This window comes from Lissotriton vulgaris, chromosome 7 (genome assembly GCF_964263255.1).
Source record: "Lissotriton vulgaris chromosome 7, aLisVul1.2, whole genome shotgun sequence".
Classification (NCBI taxonomy): Eukaryota; Metazoa; Chordata; class Amphibia; order Caudata; family Salamandridae; genus Lissotriton; species Lissotriton vulgaris.
Window position 1 is genome coordinate 817,373,600 of NC_141695.1, and position 22,450 is coordinate 817,396,049.

General features: G+C 50.3%; 1 protein-coding gene across 1 annotated transcript in view; it reads left to right on the plus strand.

The window, feature by feature from the left end:
- The window catches only part of DNAH17 (dynein axonemal heavy chain 17), a 15,539,113-nt gene that overhangs the window by 9,280,887 nt on the left and 6,235,776 nt on the right, over positions 1-22,450 (plus strand). Inside the window, exon 47 of the mRNA XM_086931082.1 lies at positions 2,922-3,095. Coding sequence (XP_086787208.1) covers positions 2,922-3,095 — 174 coding nt within the window. The remainder of the gene's footprint in view (positions 1-2,921; positions 3,096-22,450) is intronic.

Below are 22,450 nucleotides of genomic sequence, written 5' to 3' on the forward strand. Positions count from 1 at the left end.
GCCGAACCCCTGTCCGAGCCAGCGCCTGCGGGATTTTGTCTGCTGAGCGACACCCAGCCACCGCACCTCGAGAACCACGCAACTACCAAGACTATGTATTTGTCAGTTGAACTATTTGAATATGTATTCTTTCAAGGACTGAGTTGGATAGGGATGTAATAGTTAGCGGTCTAGATACGGCGGTGTCCATGCACTACATCGCAGGCCAGGCGTGGCCTGGGGGATTGAAATAAATGGGAGCGCCCACTCGTGGGGGTCACTTCCGGCACAGAGCAGCAGTGTCGAGTGGTTCCTTGCACGCTCTGCTCCTGCCCCCGTGCATGCAACGAGCCTGCCCAGGCCCTAATGTCCCCACACCACAGTGAACACATTTATTTTTTTGGGCAGTTTTTAAATAGCGCAAACTCGACCAGAAGGCTATTGGCATTACGTGAGAAGAAGGATTATCGGAGACTTCTCCCAGGTGAACCGTGCTGTGACACTGACTGCTGCGAGTAAATAATTACGGCGTTTGGTCCCATAGTCAGGCCAGTCTACATTGTGCTGAGGGGGCCCCTTAGACTGCGGGACCCCTGCACCGTGGGGGCTGCGGGGGCCTCTGTTACGCCACTGACCCTGTATCTTACAGGCTCTGTGTGCCATTTACTAGGGACTTACAAGTAAGCATGGGCGGAAAATCCGTTTTGCTCGCGGATTTGGCGGATTTTCGGTAAATTCGCAATCCGCGAGACTCGCGAATCTCCCGCAAAATCCGCAAATCCGCGAGCAGCGGATTTTATGGCTTGCTCGCACTGTTCGCGTGAGTTCGCGGCTTCCCAGTACAACTTCACGCCCCGCGAATAAGCGCAAAATTGCAGAAATACGATCTTAGCAAAACTGAAACTACTTACCAGGTTCAAAAGTTCAGGCTCATCATTAGTAGCCATTTCCTGTAGTGCTTCCTGAGGGGCCCCTCCAGAGTTCAGTTGCCAGTTGCAACTATTATGTGACCCTGCTCTGAACCTCAGAATAGTTACACATATGCCACAAAGGTCCTGAATTACAGCTAAGGGAGACAAGCAGGAGCCAGGCTGGAAGTTCAAATCCATTAATCAGCCCCTAATTCATTATTGTCAGTTGGGGCAGGGCAGGTGTTGTAACTAATTTTGCAACAATGAAAGCACTTAGCAAGTGCAAAAGATCACTAATCAGGAAGCACTAAGGAAGCAGGTGCCAGCTAAAAAAATATTCTGTGACACATTAATCAGCCCCAAATTAATTCAGGTCACTTGAGGCAGGGAAGGTGTGCTTGCTTTGCCACAATAATGTACACTGACTGGACAACCAGAGGGTGCTGTGATGAAACAGAGGGTGGCATGGGTGGGCCAGAGGGTGGCATGAGTAGTCAGAGAGTGGCAGTGGTGACAGAGAGTGGCAGTGATGAAGAAGAGTGTCCCAAACAGGCTGGACACGTAGAAACAACAAGTTCGCGAAACTTGCGACCCGACAGGTAAGTTCGCGTTTTGCGAAATTGTACAAAACCCTCGCGAACTGGCAGAAACCCGCGCGAACACAAAAAAAAAAATCCGCAAATTCGCGAGAATTCGCGGCTTTTGCGGATTGCGAGTTCGCAAATCCGTAAAATTCGTGAACGCGAGATTCGCAAAATTCGCCCATGCTTACTTACAAGTAAGTTAGCTTATGCTAATTAGGTACAAACCAATTAAACATGCACAGTTTAGGGTCAGGCCATAGGCACTGGGGTCTTGTTAGCAGGCTTCAGTGCACTCAGAGGCAAAAAAACAGCATCAGTTTACTCTTTGGGGGTGACCATACAAAAAAAACATTTTCGATTACTTAATACAGGGCCTGGTATTTGCTGTTTTGTAGGAGGTTTGTCGATGGAAGATACTCCTGTCTTGACCTCTGGCTGAAAAACGAACTGGCTCTATCAGTTCCTCCATTGGTGCTAGTGGTGGAAAATAGCTCGGTGACTTGTGCTACCTGTTGATTCGGCATTAAGCCTACAATTGGCAATTCGCTCTTTACTTTTAGGTTAACCAACCTTTACAAATTTTGTCAACACTGCTATTGGTTACCCCAAGAGTGTTAATGAGCCCTTGAATCCTCCTCCTGTTTTTCATTAGCCTTACGGGCAGAGTGTGAGACGTTACTATGAAGTTGGACTTCCAGCGACACATTTTTCAGCTAGGATCTACAGTTCCAGATCAGCGAACTTCAACTTTCTGTTTATTCACACCTCTTCAGTAGCTCCATTCCAAGGATCGCCTACAGTGCTTCTGCCTTACTTTCTCTATCTATAAGATTATGCAGTCACCGCAACAATATCTACTTGTGACTTAATATTCGCAATTTGCAAGCTAAATCAAATCACAAGAATGAAACATGTATTCAGCTATTGCTAACAGTAGTATATCGCTGTTAGGTAAAGATATGGTTTAATGCTTATTATTATATGATTCATAAATTGCAATTAGTTACATTTTCCAATTTATACATCACAAGTTGTGCAATTTGTGCACTTGACCATAAATAAAATAAAAAAAACAACAGGTGTTAAGGAGTTCAAAGCTGTTCCCTAGCGCTTAAATAGTCATGATGTTTGAGGTTTTTCAATTTTGGTGACGTCCCTTTGTGGTATGACAGCTTTGTACATTCTTTGCACAGCAAAGTAGAGGCTAGTCGCAAAGCAAAGCAAAAAATGTACTGCAGTGATCCTCTTTAATACATCAGACTCCACTTATTCCTTGTATAACATAACATTATTCTAAGAATGCTGATACATTTCTGCATTATTAAATTGTTGACACTTCCCTATCATTGATAGGTGGGCATAGCAATCTGAAAATATGATTTTATTTGTTAAGAACAAAACGGTGTAATGTTTCTTTATGACAAGTGTTCTTCCCTTTTTTTTATAGCTTATAGACTACCGTCTTGAGTTCAGCAGATGGTGGATCAATGAATTTAAATCCATAAAGTTCCCTTCTCAAGGAACGGTGTTTGATTATTACATAGACACAGAAAACAAGAAGTTTATGCCTTGGACTGAAAAGATTCCACAGTTTGAGCTGGATATTGAGATCCCACTGCAGGTAATCAACCAATTGGTATCAATTTGTGCATATTTTACCCCTATATAAATAGCAGCACTTAAAGGTAACCTATATGTCTGTTTTAGGGGATCCTTATCAATGGTCATAAGCACTAAACAGTACTTCCCACGTGTGGGGACCCAGAACGCTTTAAAAACATACATCTGATAGAGACATCTAGCAGAAGATTCCTTACTTTTGAACTACCAGGCGTCAGGCTGGATCCGGAAGATTTTTCTCAGCAGCAGCCCTGCACGCTGATAGGTGGTGACAGTCAACTCTGCGTGACGTTGTCGGCGCCATATTCGTCGTCGTGATGCCCGTGTCATCAATATAACTGCCACCCCAGTGCGCTGACGTCAGTTCTTTTCTTTCTGCGCCATCAGGGCCGATCTGTTGAAAAGAGCTTCCCCCAGTGATTTTTACACAGACTTTTTTTGACTTGTTGCCAATTTCCTTGGTGTGTAGCTTGTCAATGTCAAGCAAGAAGATTTTGGGATTCAAAACATGTGGCGCCTGTCACCGCACCATGTAGATCATGGATCACCGGGCCATGGTGCCAAAGGGAGGACCTGGCTGCGAGTTTGGGCTGGACTGTTCCCATGAGGCACAGGGTCAAGACTGATTTGCATATGGCCAAGTCTAAACTGGGGTGGCATGGTAATCAAAAGAATGCTGGATTTAGCCCGGATCTCTTGACTGGGGGTGTATGTTTAGCTTGTTTCTGCATTCAGTCCATCAATTATGTGTTTTGCTTCCTCGCCCTAAGTGCGCCGGGTATGCCCAGACGTGGGTCCCGGGCTCACTGTGCCAACAGATTTAAGCTATCCTGGCTGATGAGGGGTGAAACCCCGAAACCGGTCCTAGGATGCTTGCTTCCAGCCCAGGGAGGACCTGGCTTGGCAGGTCATCCCTGGTACAGGGAGGACCTAGCTTGGCAAGCCCTCCCTTCCCTCCCTTCCACCTCCACAGCGAAGTTCCCCGGCGTTGCGCTTGGCGCCGAGGTCCTCGGCGTCACTGGCACCCAATAGTGGCGCCTCCTCTATCCACATTCCTGATGACACAAAGCTGGTTGAGCGTCCTCCGACGCCGAGACCGGCACCGACAGAGCCATAAGGCTCCATGCCATTTATTCTGCCCTATTCTGAAGGGTTAGGAGTGGAGGAAGAGGAATGGGAGGGAGAGGAGCAGGATCCCTTATAAATCCCACAACAACAAGACATAAACTGGCATGAGGAATTGGGTGAGGCCAAAAGTCTGGACACCTACCCTGGCTACGGAGGAGGAAGCATCTTTTGCCATGGTAGTGTGTAGGGCTGTAGAGGTACTCGACCTGCAGCTTCCTACAGTGGCAGTCAAGACGAGTGTCTTGACAGAGGTCCTGCAGCCTTCGGTCTCGTGTTCGGAACCCCTGCTGCCTTTCAAAAGGCCTTGATAGACGTCCTTCTGGCCGACATGGTCCAAAACCAGCACAGGAGCTCCTGTGAATAGGACGATCACCCAAGGCCATTGCCCCGAACCGGGCGACCTTCATTTCCTCACCACTCACCCCACACCCCAAAGCTTGGTGGTCCATGCTTCCAGTTCTCGTGGCGCATTCACTTCCGCACACCCTGACAGGGAATCCAAGAGGCTGGAAAACTTTGGGAAGAAAGTGTTTCTTCTGCCTGCCTAGCATTGCGGTCGGTGAACAATGCATGTCTCTTGGGCCATTACTCCCATTTCATATGGGACACAGTAGTGCTGGTGCTGCCCAGAGTCTCGGAGGAGGACCTGGCTCTACTCTCCCAAGCTATATCAGATGGGAGGGATGCAGCTAAGTTTGCAGTGAGATGTGGCTTGGACACAACAGACTTGTTAGGTAGATCGATTTCCACGACGTGGCGGTTCGTCGCCACGCCTAACTGAGAACATCTGTTTTTTGGGGGGATGTTAAGGCCAACCTCATGGACATGCCCTTTGATGGCTCCCATCTCTTCAGGACAAGGCGGATGCTGCCCTTGAGCACTTTAAAAAGTCGGGGGCCACGGTCAAGTCTATGGGCCTCACTACCCCCCCAAGGGCTTCATCCAATTTTCACTCCTTTCGTAGCTACAGAAGGGGGTATCAGCCGAAGCAACCCTACCCAGGTCAGAGGTCTCCGCAACTTCAGCAACCTCTGCAAGGCCATGGACGCCGTTCACCCTGGCCTCATGGGTCAGGAAACCAGATGTCGAGCTAAGCTACCATCCCCTCCTATGCCGCAAAAGCTTTCTGGTCCATCTCAGCCAGTCGGTGGCAGAATACACCATCATCTCCACCAATGGCAAAACATTGGGTGGGTGTTGCAAATAGTCCCTTCAAGTCTCAACTCTCTTGGCCAAGGGAGCTATAGAGAGGGTTCCAGGGCCTGAAGTAGGCAGTGGTTGCTATTCCAGCTACTTCCTGTCTCCAAAGAAGGACAGAGGCCTTCATCCTATCCTAGACCTCAATTACTTCCTCAAAAAGGAGAAATTCAAGATGCTCCATCTAGCTCAGGTCCTGTCTGCCTTGGACCCAGGAGACTGGATGGTAGCGCTGGGCTTGCAGGATGCCTACTTTCATATCCCCATCCTGCCTGCCCATCAACGCTACCAGCGGTTCACGGTGTGTCACAAGCACTTTCAATTTGCGGTGTTCCCTTTTGGCCTCACCAGGGCCCCTCGGGTGTTCACAAAAGTGATGACGTTGGTAGCAGCCTATCAGACGAGCCCTTCCCCTATCACTACGACTGGTTGTTGAAGGCAGCTCGCCTTAAGCAGTTGTCGTTCACCTCCATTCTACGGCGAACTATCTGCATTCATTGGGGTTCACTATCAACGTGATGAAGTCACACCTGACTCCCTCTCCGACTCTTCTTTTGATTGGGGAAGTTCTGGACTTGGTGCAGTATTGGGACATCCTCCCGAATGGCGAGTTCAAGATATTCAGGCTATGATACAGTTGTTTCAGCCTCTATCTTGGATTTTGGTGAGAATGACTCTGAGGCTGTTGGGCCTCATGGCCTCCTGCATCCTGCTAGTGACCTTGCAAGGTGGCACATGCGGGCTCTGCAGTGGGACCTGAAGTTCCAGTGGGCTCAGCATCAAGAGAAATCTCACTGACCTGGTTCAGATTTCAGAGGGCACTGAGAACTACTTGCAGTGGTAGCTTAAAGGGAAGACCCCTCTCTCTTCCCCACCCAGACCTCACAGTAGTGACGGATGCATCTGTTCTGGGAAGGGACGGCCATCTGGGAGAGGTGGAGATCAGAGGACTCTGGTCTCCCGCAGAAGCCAAGCTCCATATCAATCTGTTGGAGCTTCGGGTGGTCTGGCTGCCACTGAAAGCCTTTTAGCCATCAATAAAGGGAACACTACCGCCATGTGGTACTGCAACAAACAGGGCAGAGTGGGGTCGTGGACTCTTTTTCAAGAGGCCCTGCATCTCTGGAATTGGCTGGAATGTCAGAGAATTTCCCTGGTGGTTTAACACCTGGACGGTTCTCGGAACACCAAGGTGGACAAGCTCAGCCGAAGATGCCTTGCGTATCACGAATGGCGTCTCCGTCTGGAGGTGGCACAAGGTCTCTTTCAGCGGTGGGGCAACCTTGGTTAGATCTGTTCGCCTCAAAGAGAATGCGCAGTGTCAGCTGTTGGAGTTTCCAAGGCAGCACTCACTCGGTGGCTCTTTTCATCGCAAGTGGAGCTTAGGCCTCCAATACGACTTTTGCCCATACCACTCCTGCCATGAGTACACAAGAAGATCAGGAGAGACCGGGCACAAGTTATACTTGTGGCTCCTGACTGGGCATGGAGTGTTTAGTATCCCAAGATCCTATACATGAGCATCAATCCTCCTGTCAGGCTCCCTCTTTGGGAGCATCTAATGTCGCAGCCGCAGGGGAGGGTTCTCCACCCGAACCTGTCCACTCTCCGCCTCCTTCCGTGGAGATTGAGCAGTGAAAATTGACAACTTTTGACCTCCCTCCCGAAGTCTTTGAGGTTATTCTGGCAGCCAAGCGTCCCTCCACAAAATCCGTATACGCCTGCCGATGGAACAAGATTTGTAAATATTGTACAGAAAGATCTATCGACCCCTTACCTGCTCCCTTATCTCAAATCCTTCTGTTTATACTTCCCTGGCCTTGACCCAGCAGGGCTCTGCTCTAGGCACTTTGAAGGGCTACCTCTTGGCCCTTTCTTCTTTTCTTCAGCTGCCTGATCAGCCCTCTATTCAAAATCTCCTCTAGTGCAGATGATTTTGAAGGAGTTAACCCATTTGTACCCCTTTCACAGTTCATCATGCCACAGTGGGACCTTAATTTGGTGCTCACTTTCTTGATGTGTGCGACATTTGAACTGCTGCATATCTACCCTCTGCGGTTGCTTATCAAGGTCGCATTTTTGGTGGTAATAACCTCTGCCAGGAGAGTGAGTGAACTGCAGACACTGTCCTCACAGCCTCCTTACCTGACGATCTTTCCAGGCAAGGTAGTACTCCAGACTAGGGCATCCTTCCTGCCTAAGGTGGTAACACCCTTCCATCTGGGACAGTCGGTTACCCTTCAGACCTTTTATGCACCTCTGCATCCTTCCACGGAAGAGGAACGTTTCCATCATCTGGACCCAAAAAGAGCGTTATCGTTCTACCATGATCGAACCAAAGAGTTCTGGGTGGACGACTAACTCTTTATTGGATATGTGGGTACTGTCCAGAAGTGGACTCTATCCTGATGGGATTCTGACTCCGAGAGTGAGGAGAGGCCTCATACTTCCTCTGAAAAAATGAAGGCAGAAGAACCTCCTTCTATCCATAGAGGTCCCAAAAAATGAAGATCTCAGAGCAAGGAGTCTTCAGTGGAGAAAAGGGCAAAAAAGGAGCAACCTGGCTCTTCTCATGCCCAAAAGAGATCTGGCTCGCAAAACAAACAAGATGATGGACGGAATGTTGCACAATGGCAAAACATTCACCCCAGTCACAGATCTGGGTTTAATCCATCGTTATTTTGCTCACCAAGCCACCCCCGTTCAGATCTGGCTCTGCACCTCCATCTGCGCCACATACTCCCTCACAGAAAATCCATCCATCGGCGGGCTAGTCGATGAGGCATTCTCCACCTCGACCATTGAAACGAGGGCTCCATCAACAGTTTCTTCAGTGACATCAACAACGTCGATGGTCAGGATGACGACGGCTGTGGCGTCGAAGAAAACTGACGTAGTGATGTCATCGACAGCTTCTGTGAGGAGTTCTACGTCATCGAAAGCTTCACCATCGACGGTTCAGTTGGATAGTGCGTTGAGCGTCTCCGCCGCCTCAATGGACATTTCCACAACATCGTCTCAGTCACTGACGACGATACCGTCAACGATCCCGTCGACAAAGAAAATGGACATGTCAATTGAAAAAACAATTCCATCATTGTTGCTGAACTTCTCCAAGATTTCTCTGCTGCCTCGTTCTTGCCTCCAGGATTTCCAGTAATCAGAGGATGAAGGTCCTTATGGCCCTAATACAGTCCTTCTCAACTGAGAGTCAGGAGCCAAGAATCAGAGGACAAAGAGCAACCAGATGTAAGAAACTGGCTCTATATATACTGCACCAAAGTGAGGTACAGTGTGTATAGAGTCCAAGGGTCTCCAGAGGTTTGGCAGAGGCTAAAGTTAGATAGAACCTTACTCTCCAAAGTGGTAGCTTGGTCCAGCAGTAAGGCAGTATCAGAGGACAGTGTAAAACATTTGGTGTACACACTCAGTCAGCAAATGGTCTCACATACTCAAAAACTGAACTCTAGGCCAATTGTTTTTGTATAAAATAATACTGTTATTTTATTTTAAAACCACAGGTTGGCATAAAAATGCTTTTTCAACATGAGATGCTGTTGCTGAATACTTTCTTTTTTTTGTATTCAATAAAGAAAACAGGCATGTTTACAATCAGTACACCAAATTGCGCAGAAGGTCCATAGGCAGTACAGTTAGAGAACAAATCAAAAGCTCATTACACAGTACCAAATAGGAATCATCAGAAATCACAAACTATTGAACATCAGAGGCATTGTCATCCAGGCTCCTAGGGGGTTCTCATATATTCCCCGAAAGGAGTTCCAAGCCTCCCATATGTGTGATCATTTCTTCGGACACCCCCTAGAGACATGTATAGGAATCTCTGTTACCATGCACCAGTTCATGTCCTTGGCCCCTTCTATAACGCTGGGGGGGTTCAGGGCTCTCCACACATGGGAAATTTTCCGCTTGGCCACCATGTAGCCCAAAGTGACCCAGGTTATTTCTTTTTCGGTGAGGTCCGTGGGGTCTCATATGTTCAATAAGATCAGTTTTATATTCTCGTGTATCTGCTGCCCCAGCACCTCCTCCATCTTAAGTGTCACCCCCACCCAACATTTCTGTATGGCTGTGCAATCCCAAAGGGTATGGATAAAGGTGCCCTCCTGCCCACACCCTCGTACACAGTCGCTATCTTGGGTCTAGCCCATATGGACCAGTGAATGTCCAGACTGATATGCTCTATGAAGGATTTTCAGCTGGGCAAGTCGGAATCTAGAAGAGATGGCTACCCAGTGTGGTGACGCCACTGCAGCCCTCCATTCCTCATCGTCCAGCCCAGCCAAGTCATGGTCCCATTTACTTCTTTAATGGATCAGGGGATCTGGCATGTTGTTCACAAGCTTTTTGTATATGAAGCATATGGCCTTTTCAGGCAAATCGCCGTCAAGATTCCTGTCGTTAAGCGGAGCGGATTCAGGGAGGTCTGCACCCTTGGGAGAACTGCTAGCAGAGCGTTAAAGATAATGAAATCGCTCAGAGTCAGCCATTTCATACTCCTTCTGCAATTGAGGAAATGGTATGACCTGGCCCGACTTCCAAAGGTCCCCAATGACGTCCCATTTATCAAAACCCAGGGAACGCGACAATCGACCCAGGTGATCACAGTGCCAGAGCGGCCTAACTTGAGTGAGCTTACCCTCCTACCCCAGGCTTCTAGTGGCGTCTTTCCATGCCTGCACAGCATGTAGGGTCGGCCCGGAGAGGACGGGTGACAAAACCTTTTTATACAACGCCTCCTCAAATCTGCCTCCCGGGAGGAGCTAACGGTAGATTTGAAAGGCCGGGTCATCATGCCAACAATACGTGCATTGGTTGATAGCCACGAGCTGCGAGGCCCAATCATTTTTTTTCATGTCAGGGAGCCCGATGCCTGTCGAACCATCCCAGAGTGAGTTTCTGTGTGGCAAAATGGTGTGGACTTACCCTTCCACAGCATGTCCCGCACCGAAGACTCAAGCTCTTTGAGGTACAACGCCGCAACCAGCAGCCAGGGGAGAGACATCATCTTAAATAATGCTGCTTGCCCCAGGAAAGTTAAGGGGAGCGACCTTCAGTGCAGAACATCAGATTTCTGACATGCCAACGGAAGCCAAAGATTAGCATCATAGAAGCGAGATAAGTCCTTGGATACCCATATGACCAAATACTTGAACCCGTCCCTGGTCTCAGTCAGTTGGCTGACGGGGAAGGCGGGGCTGCTGCCTACTAAATATGTAAGGCACAAATTTGGACCAATTAATCCTATAGACTTTCGCAAGGATCTTAGCCTCGCAATTAGGCAGGGAAATAGGCCTTTATGAAGAACACAAATCTACGGGTTTGCCCGATTTATGAATAACGATAATGGTAGCTGATCTAAGATCCTCAAGGAGCACTACAGTCTGCTTACTCTCCCGGTACATGTCTGTGAGAAACAGAGTTTTTCTGGTCGCCTTCAGCTTATATTAGTCAATTGGGAATCCCATTGGGGCCCCACGCCTTTCCCCCACGTAAGTCATGGATGGCCTTCTCTACTTCAGTTACCGTGAGGTCACGCTCAAGGTCAGAGCTCTCCTCAGCGGTGAGAGATGGCAATTGAATATCCCGTAGGAGTGCTCTGAGTAGGCCATGAGCGAAGTGTACAGAGAGTGGAAGTGTCTTCCAAACGCATTGGCGATATCAGTAATGCAGGAGTGCCGCTCAGTGACGAGTTTGACTACTACGTACCGTGCCCACTCTCTGCGGTCAAGCCATGCCAACAATTTGCCTGCCTTATCACCCATATCATAGACCCTACTAATTGTGGCCCTATATTGAGCCTTAGCCGCGTTGGTGGCTAAGTCAGAGAATTATTTTGTCTTGATACGGAGCTGTTGGTGCATGTCCTCTGAGTCCTGTAGGCGGACAGCGCATTCCAATTCCAGGAGTTCACTTTCTAAGCGCCCTAGAGCCACCGACTTCTCCTTTCGTTGCCCAGCTATTTGCCCCAACAAAACCCCTTGGCTAACCGCTTTATAGGGCTCTCAAAGGGAGCAAGATGAAATGACCGAGCCCAGAATTTCCTGAAAATAAAGATCCGATTCGTTCAACACCTTCTCTCTCATGGGGAGAATATTAAGATACCACAGGTTAATCGGTGCCACAAGGCCAGCCGCGGGCTCTCCCACTTCCACCCTGCACATTACCGGGGAGTGATCAGAGATCCCCCTAGCCAAGTGCTGGACGTCTTTGACATGTGGATCTGTTGCGTGAGTGTGAGTATATAATCTATGCACGACATGCAGCGGTGGGGCCCCGAAAGGTGTGTGTATTGAAGCTCCCTGGGATGCATGTATTCTCCAGACATCCACCAGACACATAGCCCTCATAAAACGATATATACGTTTGCTTGAGATCGGCAGATCTTTTTGGGGCCAGCGATCCAGTGAGTCAGAAACAATAGAGTTAAAATCCCCCCAATCAACAATCTCCCACCCGGTAGGTTCTGGAGGAGATCACCCAGATCACTAAATGCCTGGGTGTGCAGGCCCGGCGGAATGTACACTGACACCAGATTGAGGCTACCCCCTCCCAAACCCCGGATACCGCCACAAACCTACCCAGCGGGTCTGTATGAATCGTGTTGACCATCAAGGGGAAGGACTTGCGAACTAAAATGCCCACCCCTCGGGAACCAGAAACAAAGGCAGTGTGGGCAGCCATCTGCAAACCCTAGCGCGATAGGGCCTTGCATCCATTTCCCAACAGGTGGGTCTCATGCAATAGAACAACATCGGGCGAGAGCCGTTTCAGAAACTGGAGAACCACCCCTCTTTTAATTTTATCCCCCAGCCCATTTACATTACAGGAGAGCAGGTTGAGTTTCTGTCTATGCATGGCACTCATCCCTTAACGTCAAAAGATGTGGGGTACTCCCGAAAGGAGCATATCCGGCTGAGAATAAAAAAGGATTCAATTGCCTTCATGAATACTGTACTCCCCAGTATGCAAACCCCCAAACCCTCCTCCCTGCTCTGGGACAAAACCTGCCGCCCCCAAACTAGCAGAGTGCCTATCGTCCACCCTTCCAAAAACTTACAGGACCGTATGTCCGAACCGAGCACTCATCCCTGAGAAATCTCCTTTTTTCCCATTTTTAACTAGAATAGCCTAATGTGTTTATGTTTAAAGAATATGCAAGCGCCAACCACACAACCAACATCTCCCATATGAGCAGCAGGGGATCAAACACAAACAGAAAAGTCAGGGCAACAGAAACATCCATGACATTCTATCACAGGATAACGAATATTTGACACAATGTTTACGACCAACTCGGACCCCATTGCTCACCATCCACGTGGAGTAATTTCACCCCCCAAAATAAAAACATACAGACCAGTTTTTCGATATCACCTGCTGCCTCAGTCAAGTCTGTCTGTTGCGAGCCACCACCAGAAGCCCAGTTTCTCTGTCTCTCCTCGCATCACGGGCATGGTGAGTGCGGTCACTCACTGTATGCCAACCCTCCAGCCAGTCCCAGGTCTCCTCCGGAGTGGTGAAGAACAAGGATTTCCCCTCCGAATTCACCCTCAAATTGGCCGGGAACATCATCGCGTATTTCAAGTCCTTGTCCCAGAGCACCTTCTTAACTTCCAGGAAATTTCATTGTTGTCGTTGCACCTTGAGAGTGAAGTCTGGAAAGAAAGTGATGCAACTGTTCTGGAATTCCACTGGTGAGGTGGATCTAGCACCCTGCACGATGACAACCCTGTCGTGGAAGTTAAATATTCTAGCAAGAAGCGGTCGTGGGGGGGCTCCAGGCCTCGGTCATCCCCCTGGCACCCGGTGTGCTCGCTCCACTGGGAAAAAATTGGAGAGCCCACGTGGCTTGAGGTAGTTAGTGATTAAATCCTCCACTAAAAGGTTCGTAGATGGCTCTTCCGTGCATTCCGGTACCCTGATTATGCGGACATTTTTATGCCTGGAGCACGCCTCGTAGTCGTCCAGCTGCGCCTCCATCTTTGCGGCATGTGTTTATAGGTCCTCAACCTTTTTTTGCAACTCGGACGTATCTTCCACCAGGGAGATAGCCTAATTTCAACCGCCTTTAAGCGTGAGCTCATGGAGCGCATATCGTACCTGTTGAGACACACCTCGGTAGAAACCGTGTCTATACGTGACTCCAGGGATGTGCAAACTGCAGTAACGGTGGCAAGGATATCTTGCAAGGATGTGTCTTTTGACTTCCCTCCAGGCTCAGATTTATCGGAGGTGTCTGACCTGCCTTTGGGGCTCGTGCAGGGACCTCCGTCCCAGGCATATTTTGACAGTTTAGTCTGGAGGCCTGGGCACCCCGCCATGATGATTGCAGGTCTCCCCGAACTGGCCCTCCTCTGGTTGGTGCGGAGGATCCTGTAGAACGGCCACCAAAATCCTTCCCTCTGACCCAAACAGCCTGAGAACGACCGGTGTAATATCACTAATGCCACGCTACTTTGATCTCCCAGCCCCCGATCGTGGACAAACTGTCACCACAGCCACTCCAAATGTTAAGGGAGGAAGCGGCAGTCTATGCGCACCTATACAGCAACAATGTCGGCCAATTGTGCAAGGCCACAGAGCGCTGTTGCCAGTCAGTTCCAGGGGACAACCACGTAGCCTCAGCTAACGCTTCATTCCTGGAGCAAGGCACGCTTCAGGGAGCCATCCATCGCTGTCCACAGTGGGGTGTGGATGTGGAGTATAGGCCCAGAACTGAGCTCTCGGTCGTCGAGTCTGCAGTGTTGCGATACTGCCTCCGCTCCATCTCTAATACTCAGGGCCGTGCGAGGCGCAGCAGGGGGTTCTAGGTCACTGCCCAATGCTGCATCACATTCCTAACCGGCACGGAGCACCCAACTCACTGTACTCCCTCCACGATGTCAGCCTGTGGTGGTGGAGGCAAGTATCAGCACCGCCGCCTATTCCGTAAAGGTGCACTCTCGGGCCTGGCTGGTCCGCACAAAGCTTACAGCCCTTCTTTGCACCAGGGCATCAGCGGCGTTCACACTGCAGCATTAGGATCGCGGATATTGGCAGCCGCGATTCATGACCTCTAGCCTGCCTCAGTGGGGGTGTCTTCAGCTGTCATCCCCTTCTCCAGGGACCTTGATCCGGAAGGTCCCTTACTACCGGTAGTGATCCCGGCCGGCCTCCGTGCGGCCCAAAGTCGCAGACCACGTCGATGACCCTCTGCCGCCTCTTCCCGGCCACTAGCAGCGTTGATCAGGGCCCCAGCCCCTCCGGATTAAGATTCTGGCAATTCAGTGTCGATGTATGCTGTTAAGAGCGGATAAATTGCGGATTTCATGCTCAGCTCGGTGGAGCCGACGAACTAAACAGCCATCTTAGTGTTCGGCTTGGCCACGTTCCCACTGAATACTTTCAATGAACAATAGACTTTGAACGTAATAAGATACAAGGGTTGCAATAGGCAAGACAACTTAACACAATTATAACATTGAGCTCAATGGGATTTCTAAGCAAACTGCAATAGAACTTTCTTTACAAACGTTTTTCTTACTCAGGGCTAGGCCCTAGTGCATTTCCTGTAAACAGTTGAAGGAAATTGTTTTTGTTAAACATGCAATTTTTAAGGAATATTTGTATGTTGCAAAAATTGACACTTGGAAGATTTCCGGGTAAAAACCAGGCAATGTTATCCTATGGAGGAAAATCAGGTTATTGGAAAGTCACAGTTGTAATCACTTTTTCTAGTCAGTGCTGAGTACCTAAATCCAGCACTGAGATCTCTCCTAGGATCAGGTGAGTAATTTTGATTATGTTAATCGGACAATGTTTACTGAATATTTCAAAGTTCCAAAACTCAACACTTAAAAGAATTTCCAAGTCAAAACCAGCCAATGTTACCCTATGGAGAAAATGTAAGTTATTGGCTTTCAGGTAAGTACTCAGCTGGCAGAGTGAAGGTTCTGGGGCAAGACTCACGGGTCTCCCAGGTTCAGATTTGTACTGTAGTTACACCCTCAGCAGCAGTGGGGCAGCCGGGTGAAGAGAGAGTAGGTCCAATGTAAGCCTATGACACATAGGGGGCCTTCGTTTGGTGGCTGCTAGCGGGCAGGCCACACGGCTGGGGGAGCGGACCTCCTGGTCACTTACTCAGGGCAAGTGGGGAAGTCGAACAGAATAGTTGGTGCACTCCCAGCGGCACTGGGGCGGCAGGGTGCAGGGTGCTTTTGGGGAGTCGGGCGCCCAATGGATTTGTTAGAAATGGGATCCCTGGCTGGCCAGGGCTTGCGCCAAAGTCAGTCAGAGACCACCACTCCTAAGTCAGGGAAAGGGAGTTACACGCCAAGATAACCCCTGCTCACCCTCTAGGTAACGTGGCGCGAGCAGCAAGGCTAAACTTGGAGGCGATATGAGCGAAGTATTTGCGCACGCACCCCAGCAACAACACCCAAGGCCCCCCACAAAGGAAACTCCACACAAGGTTATATAAAAATAGCCTTTGTATTCCAATAAACATACATTAGATAGAACACACACTTTACATTGTGCCAGAGGCACGGGCAGAATTTACAGGGGATATTTACAAGACAGGGCCACCTGGACCACTGTCAGGAATCAGCACTTTGAGAAGTAACACTTTTAAAAATAGCACATAGAATGTAAAATCACTGTAGTACACAACCAGTAACTACTGGTAACCAGGGCCTCACTAGCACCACCTGTACTAGGGAGAAAACAACCACCTACATATCACACTACCTGTAGGGGTGTAAGAACATAACACATGATGCAATGTATAACATTCATTCACAGGTGTAAGGAAGGAAAACACATGATGCATCTGCCGACCCCAATACTGCCACCTCTCAATTCTACAAATGGGTTAGCTCGGCAGCTACAGCTCTGGTTCAAACTAAACAACGTTCCCGTAACCGGCAAACCCCGTCGGCCCCATGGTACTCAGAGGCACTACGCACTCAAAAGCAACTATGTAGGAATAAAGAGAGACTATGGCGGAAAAATTATATTGATGAAGCCAAACTTAGGTACAAGGAATCAGTGGCCATATATAAAACCATGATCTCCGAGGCAAAGAAAAAATACTATTGTGACAGGATAGAAACAGCTAAAAACTCTAATAAATCACTCTATGAGACCACTAAACAATTAGCTGGTCTGTCCGTCGATCTCACCCCTCCTCCCTCCCAGGCTCTCTGCGACGCATTGTCCAACTTTTTCTTTAGTAAAGTTGACGACATTTATAGGGTCTTCACCAATAATTCCACTATCCCCTTGACACCCTCAACACACCACCAGGGTCACATTTTCTCTCAGTTCAACGAGGTCACCTGTTCACAGGTACAGAATACAGTGTCATCTATCAAATCTGGTTCAGCTCTAGACCCTTGTCCCTTGAAGGTGTTACGACCAATTATGGAAACAGTCATTCCTGCCATGACTTAAATCTGCAACTCTATGTTCAGCACTGGCATCTTCCCAGAGACACTGAAAAAGACCTTAATAAAACCTCTCCTTAAGAAGCCCACCCTTGATAAGAAAGAACTGAAAAATTATCGTCCTATTGCTAGTCTCCCATTGATGGCAAAAATAGTGGAGAAAATTATGAACCTCCAACTTTCTTCCTTTATTGAGGAACACAAACTTTTGGACGAATCACAGTTTGGGTTCCGTCAATTTCACGGTACTGAGACTGCACTGATCAAAGCGGCGGACGACATAAGATCCATCCGGGACGCTGGAGGTACAGCTGTTCTCATCCTGTTGGACTTATCGGCAGCCTTCGACACGGTTGACCATATCACCCTGGTCGACCGTGTCGAGAGCATAGGAATCCGAGGCAATGCTAGGAGTCTCCTTGCCTCCTTCCTGGCAAATAGATCCCAGGTCGTTACTGTCAGACCTTTTGAATCCTCCCCTCTGTCACTGCCATGTGGAGTTCCTCAAGGCTCATCCCTAAGTCCGACACTATTTAACATTTATGTGTCGGACCTTGCCAAAGTCATCAGGGCATACGGGATGAGCCTTACGTCCTATGCAGACGACACTCAACTGGTCCTCCCCGTCAAGAATGACGGTCCCAAAAAAAGCCAACAACTTTAACCAAGGCATGCTGGCTATTGGAAGTTGGATGGCTCAGAACTGCCTGAAACTAAACTCTGATAAGTCGGAGGTTGTAATTTTTGGCAACTTATCCCCGCAGTGGTCCCCCCTCTGGTGGCCATCTTCTATGGGCCAACCTCCGGACCCGACCAATAAGGTGAGGAATCTGGGAGTCATTTTTGACAACCACCTAAACTTTCTTCCACATGCTAACCAAATCTCCTCCTCAGCCTTCCATAAACTGCGGCTCATTAAGAAAATCCTGCCTTTCTTACCGGAAAGTGCCGGAAAAACGCTGGTGAGCTCCCTCGTCTTGTCGACCCTAGATTATTGCAATGCTCTGTTACTAGGTGCCCAGGAGAGAGTGCTTTGGAAAATGCAGGCCATTCAGAATGCTGCCGCCAGGCTCTTAGGGCGCATTCCCAAACATCAATCGGCCGCCCTTACCATAAGACAGCTGCACTGGCTACCAGTGAGAAAGAGAATTATGTTTAAGTCTCTTTGCCTGGTATACAAGGCTCTGCACAGTGTTGGACCCGCATTCTTTGTCCAAAACCTTATCCCTTACTGTCCTCCAAGAACGCTACGCTCATCCAATCTGCATGAGTTGGTGGTACCTCGAACCAAATCTGCTTCATGGGGGGACAGAAGATTCATGGTAGCCGCACCAAAATTGTGGAACACATTACCACAATCGATCAGAATCAGCACCTCCCTCTGGATGTTCCGCAAGCAACTTAAAACCTGGCTTTTTAACCAATGAACTTTTGCCCCATGAGGGTTAAAACACTGCAGCAACTTTAGCGCCGAGATGCCCAAGGGCCTTCGTTCGCGCTTTACAAATGCTTTTATAAATAAATAAATACATTCAGAGGTGTAGCAATAACCATTGCGCAGTAATCACATTGGCACATAAATCATAAATGCGCCAGAACTCACATTAGTCACCACCTGTGACTGTCCCTAGGCCAACTGGCCTCTCTAGGGCTAGGACGCCCTGTGTCCCAAAGTCAGGGGGCCTAAACGTGGCAGTTGCCCACAAAGTGCTAGGCAACTGGTGTAGATAATGAGGGTCAACGCTGGAGCCTCGCAGGCTCTGACCAAATCTACTGTCCCCCAAAGAGCCTCGCTGGGCTCTAAAGTACGCAATGTTCCTGAGCCTTTCTGGGGCTCTAAACACACTGTGGCACCTTTGAGCCTCTCTCAGGGCTCTAGAACCGACAATGCCCTTGGGTGCTGGGGAGCCTCGCAGGCTCTGTAGAACAAATGCCCCCCTGAGCCCCACTGGGCTCTGCACACAATGCCTGGAGCCTCTTTCAGGGCTCTGAACACGAAATGGGGGCGTAGTTGGAGTCCCCCTCCTGGGGACTCAGAGAACCAAGTAATGCCCACACGAGCCTCTCTTAGGCTTGAAAACGAAGGAAATGCCACCTGGAGCCTCGGGGTTCCTAAGGACCAATGTGCCCGTTGCTGGAGCCTCTCTTAGGCTCTAAGGAATGCCTTGGGTTGGGGGGAGCCTCGAGAACTGGAGCAGCACTCACCGGGACTTTTGCTGGTGCTGCGCGTCTCTCCTCAGCTGCGGCTCCTCTCCTCAGCTGCGGGCGGCCTCCGGTGATCCTCTGTTCTGCTCACCAGGTGCCGGGCGGGCCCTCCTGTTCCCCGGGGGGGCCCCACTCGATCCGGCGCTGGTGTCTCGGTCTTCCCTGCAGCTTTCCCCAGCTGGGCCAATCCCAGCGCGGCTCAAGGGCGGGACTTCCGGCCTGCTTGGAAGCCGGCCCACGTCTTCACTCTCCTTGCCTGGCTTCCGGTTCTAAGGGCCGCCAATGGCAGCGCGGCCCTTGGAAGGGAGGCGGGTACAGCGCCTCCTGGTAGATCTCCAGGCCGCGGCGGTGCTTTTCACCCGGGGTAAAGGCGGTGTGGGCAGCCACTCGATTATTCAAAACCAGCGAGGTGGGCACTCGCTTTAAAAGGTTGATAAGGCGCTCTCAAGTGCCAGGGCGGCAATTTACAGCCAAGGTAATGCCGGGTGGCACCGGCTTCAACCAATGGGGTGCTCCAGGCGCCAGGGGGCAATCACAGCGCTCCCAAGCGCTACAATCCCAAATAAAAGCGCTCGCACAGCGCTAGAGGCCAATAAAGCGCTCCCTCAGCGCTAGGACAAAAAGAAAGCGCTCTCAAGCGCTAGGGCCCCAAGTAAAGCGCTTCCAGGCGCTTAGCAGAAGCAAAGTCCAGAAAAGCCCTGCAGCAAGGCAGGGGGGGGGCAAGGCTGGGCCCAGACCCAGCTCACTGGGTCTCCAGGCAGGGAGACAGTCCAAGTTGCGGTCCTCTGGCCCAGCAGCAGCAGCAGCAGCCCCCTCAAGTAGGATCCTGGCAGAGAACAGTTTCAGTGGGAACACAGCCCCATTTTTATACACCAAATCCTTTGTTCTGGCACAGGGTGGGGGCAGACCCAGTCGCAGCTGGTCCTTGAGTACCCTTGATGGCCCAACCACCCCTTTCTTTCACTGGCAGGGCTAGGGTCTCCAGTCACACCACAGGGGGGCGGAGCCAGCATTGTGTGGGGAAAACCCAGCTCATCCAAGACACAGGTACACTCCTCCCACACATCACTCATGTTAATCTCACACTCACCACCGGGCAGACCCACCCAGCCTTCCTGGAGCCAGGCACCAGCCAGCTCCAGCCAATCACACGCCAGGCATATTTTACACTAATATGCCAACTCTTGGAAATGGCATTTCTACATATGACACACTCATGCAACACACACCATTGCGAAGCATTCACTCTCACAAGTTCGCACATATCAGATTCAAACCTGTACACCCCACGCATCATGAACTACCAGGGACACATACATTCCCCATGCATTCCTATGGGAGGGCAGGCCTATCTCATCACATGCACTCAGAGTGCGCACGCACTTTCCACTGGGACATAGTGAAAGTGCGCAGAACCCAAAAATCACCATCACCAGGTCACCATTACAAGCAAAAAGTCTAGGGGTGAACCTGTCAGAAGGGCCAAGTCCAACACAACCCCCTTCCAGCCAAAACGCAGGGTAGAACAATCACCACCGTGATGGACTTCCCTGCTTGGGGCGATAGAACACGGACGCGGGCCCGCAACTGCAGGGACACCCTCCTGTTCTACGCCACGGTGAACCCATGGGATTCCTTCTCAAACCACTGTCTGGACCAACTGAGCTACCCCACTGGTACTCCCAAGCTGTCCGCGGCCAGGACCAGGCCCTGGGCCACCCAGGTGCCACCGGTCCTTGCCTATTCGCAGAGCGGGGGGTAGTAACCCCTGGCACATATTAGCCATTCTCCACTCTTCCTGTCTGCAAGACAGGACTAGACTGCCACTGGTTCTCCAGCCTAGGGTCTACAACCTCAGGTGGACCAGGAGTCTTGGGGAAGGCTCTCCTCCCCCTACCTCTTCTTCTAGGGTTCCTCCTCCTCCTCCTGCGAGGGGTACCCTTACAACGCCACTCCAACCCAGGGCTTATCCACTCAGGTTGTACCGGGGTCAGAGGTGGGCTCTCCCACCCTCTGCACCCCCTTCCAGAGGTCTGCCCTCTCCCAGCTGGAGAAGTTCCTCTGGAAGAAGAACCGGTCAGGACACTGGTTACAGTCGTCCTACCCTTCAGGTCAGGCTGAACCTGAACCTGGCCTCCCAACCTCCGGTCTAAAACCTTTGGCGGAATAATTGCCTGGCACTCCAGGACTTCTGGGGATTCACACGCCATCCCCCTGAGGCTGACACATGACCCATGTGTCGTGTGACTGTCTGCCTGGCGCAGATCTCCCGTCCCCTGTCCACCTGACTGTGCATGAAGATCCCCCAGAACAGAAGTGGCGCTACCTGGGTCCCCCCAAGAAGATCTAGCCCAACTGGCTAGTCTCTGGTCCTCTGGTGCATCCACTGGGAAACTCATCCCCCAATCACTCCTCACTTCGGACTTCTGTGCACTCCGTCCTGGAGTAGCACTGCCGGACACTGGAACCCCTGGAGCTCTAGTTACAGATGCTCCAGGTTCCCTAGACACTAGGAGATCATCCTCAAATGGCCTAACAGGACAGCCTAGGTCCCCAACCTGGTGTTCCCTCAAGAAACCATCCAAGTCCTGAGGCAGGGCTTCGGGCGTCTGGGGACCCTCGGTCTCCCCCTCACTCCTGCTCCACTGAGCCAGGCAGTGAGCCCCTACACCCTCCTCGCTATCCTGGGACCTAGCTGGGTTACACTGAGCCTCTTCCACCACGCTGGGCTGGAAGATACCTGAAGCACTACTTTTGGAGTCACTCACCAATGACTCTAGAGAACCTCTAGCACTCTCCCAGCGGTCTGCTTCACTAGCAAGCTCCCAACCATCCATGGTTTCACACCTCAACAAGTGTTGCCGCAACTCCGGCCAACAACGACTGAGCACCTGCTCCTTGAGAATAAGATCAAACTGTTTGTCAAAATCAGGTCCCGTGGGAACCTCAAACCACTCAATCAGTGCACACTGACAGTCCCCTGCAAACTCCTCCCAAGACTGGTGAGACAGCTTCCTACTGCCCCTGAATTTCAACCTATACTCCTCTTCTAGGGAAACAGGTACGAGACTGTGGGAACTGGGAGCGGGACTTTCTACACTGAGATTTAAATAGCTGCCACCACTGGACTCAACCCTCCCTGGGGAGCCCAGAAAATCAAAACTGCGCGCAGGGGATAGTCTACCCTCCAGAGCTACTTTGCCTCTGGTGGAGGCCCTCTCAGCCTCCTCTATCCTTTCCTGTGCTAAGACCATCTCAGTCTCTAGCTGTTGCTTCTTAGGCTCCAGCTGCGCCATAGCCTGGGCATGCTCCAACCTGAGCTTTTCTAAAGCAAACTGGTGTTCCCTTTCTCTCCTCCTATCTTCCAGCTCCTCTG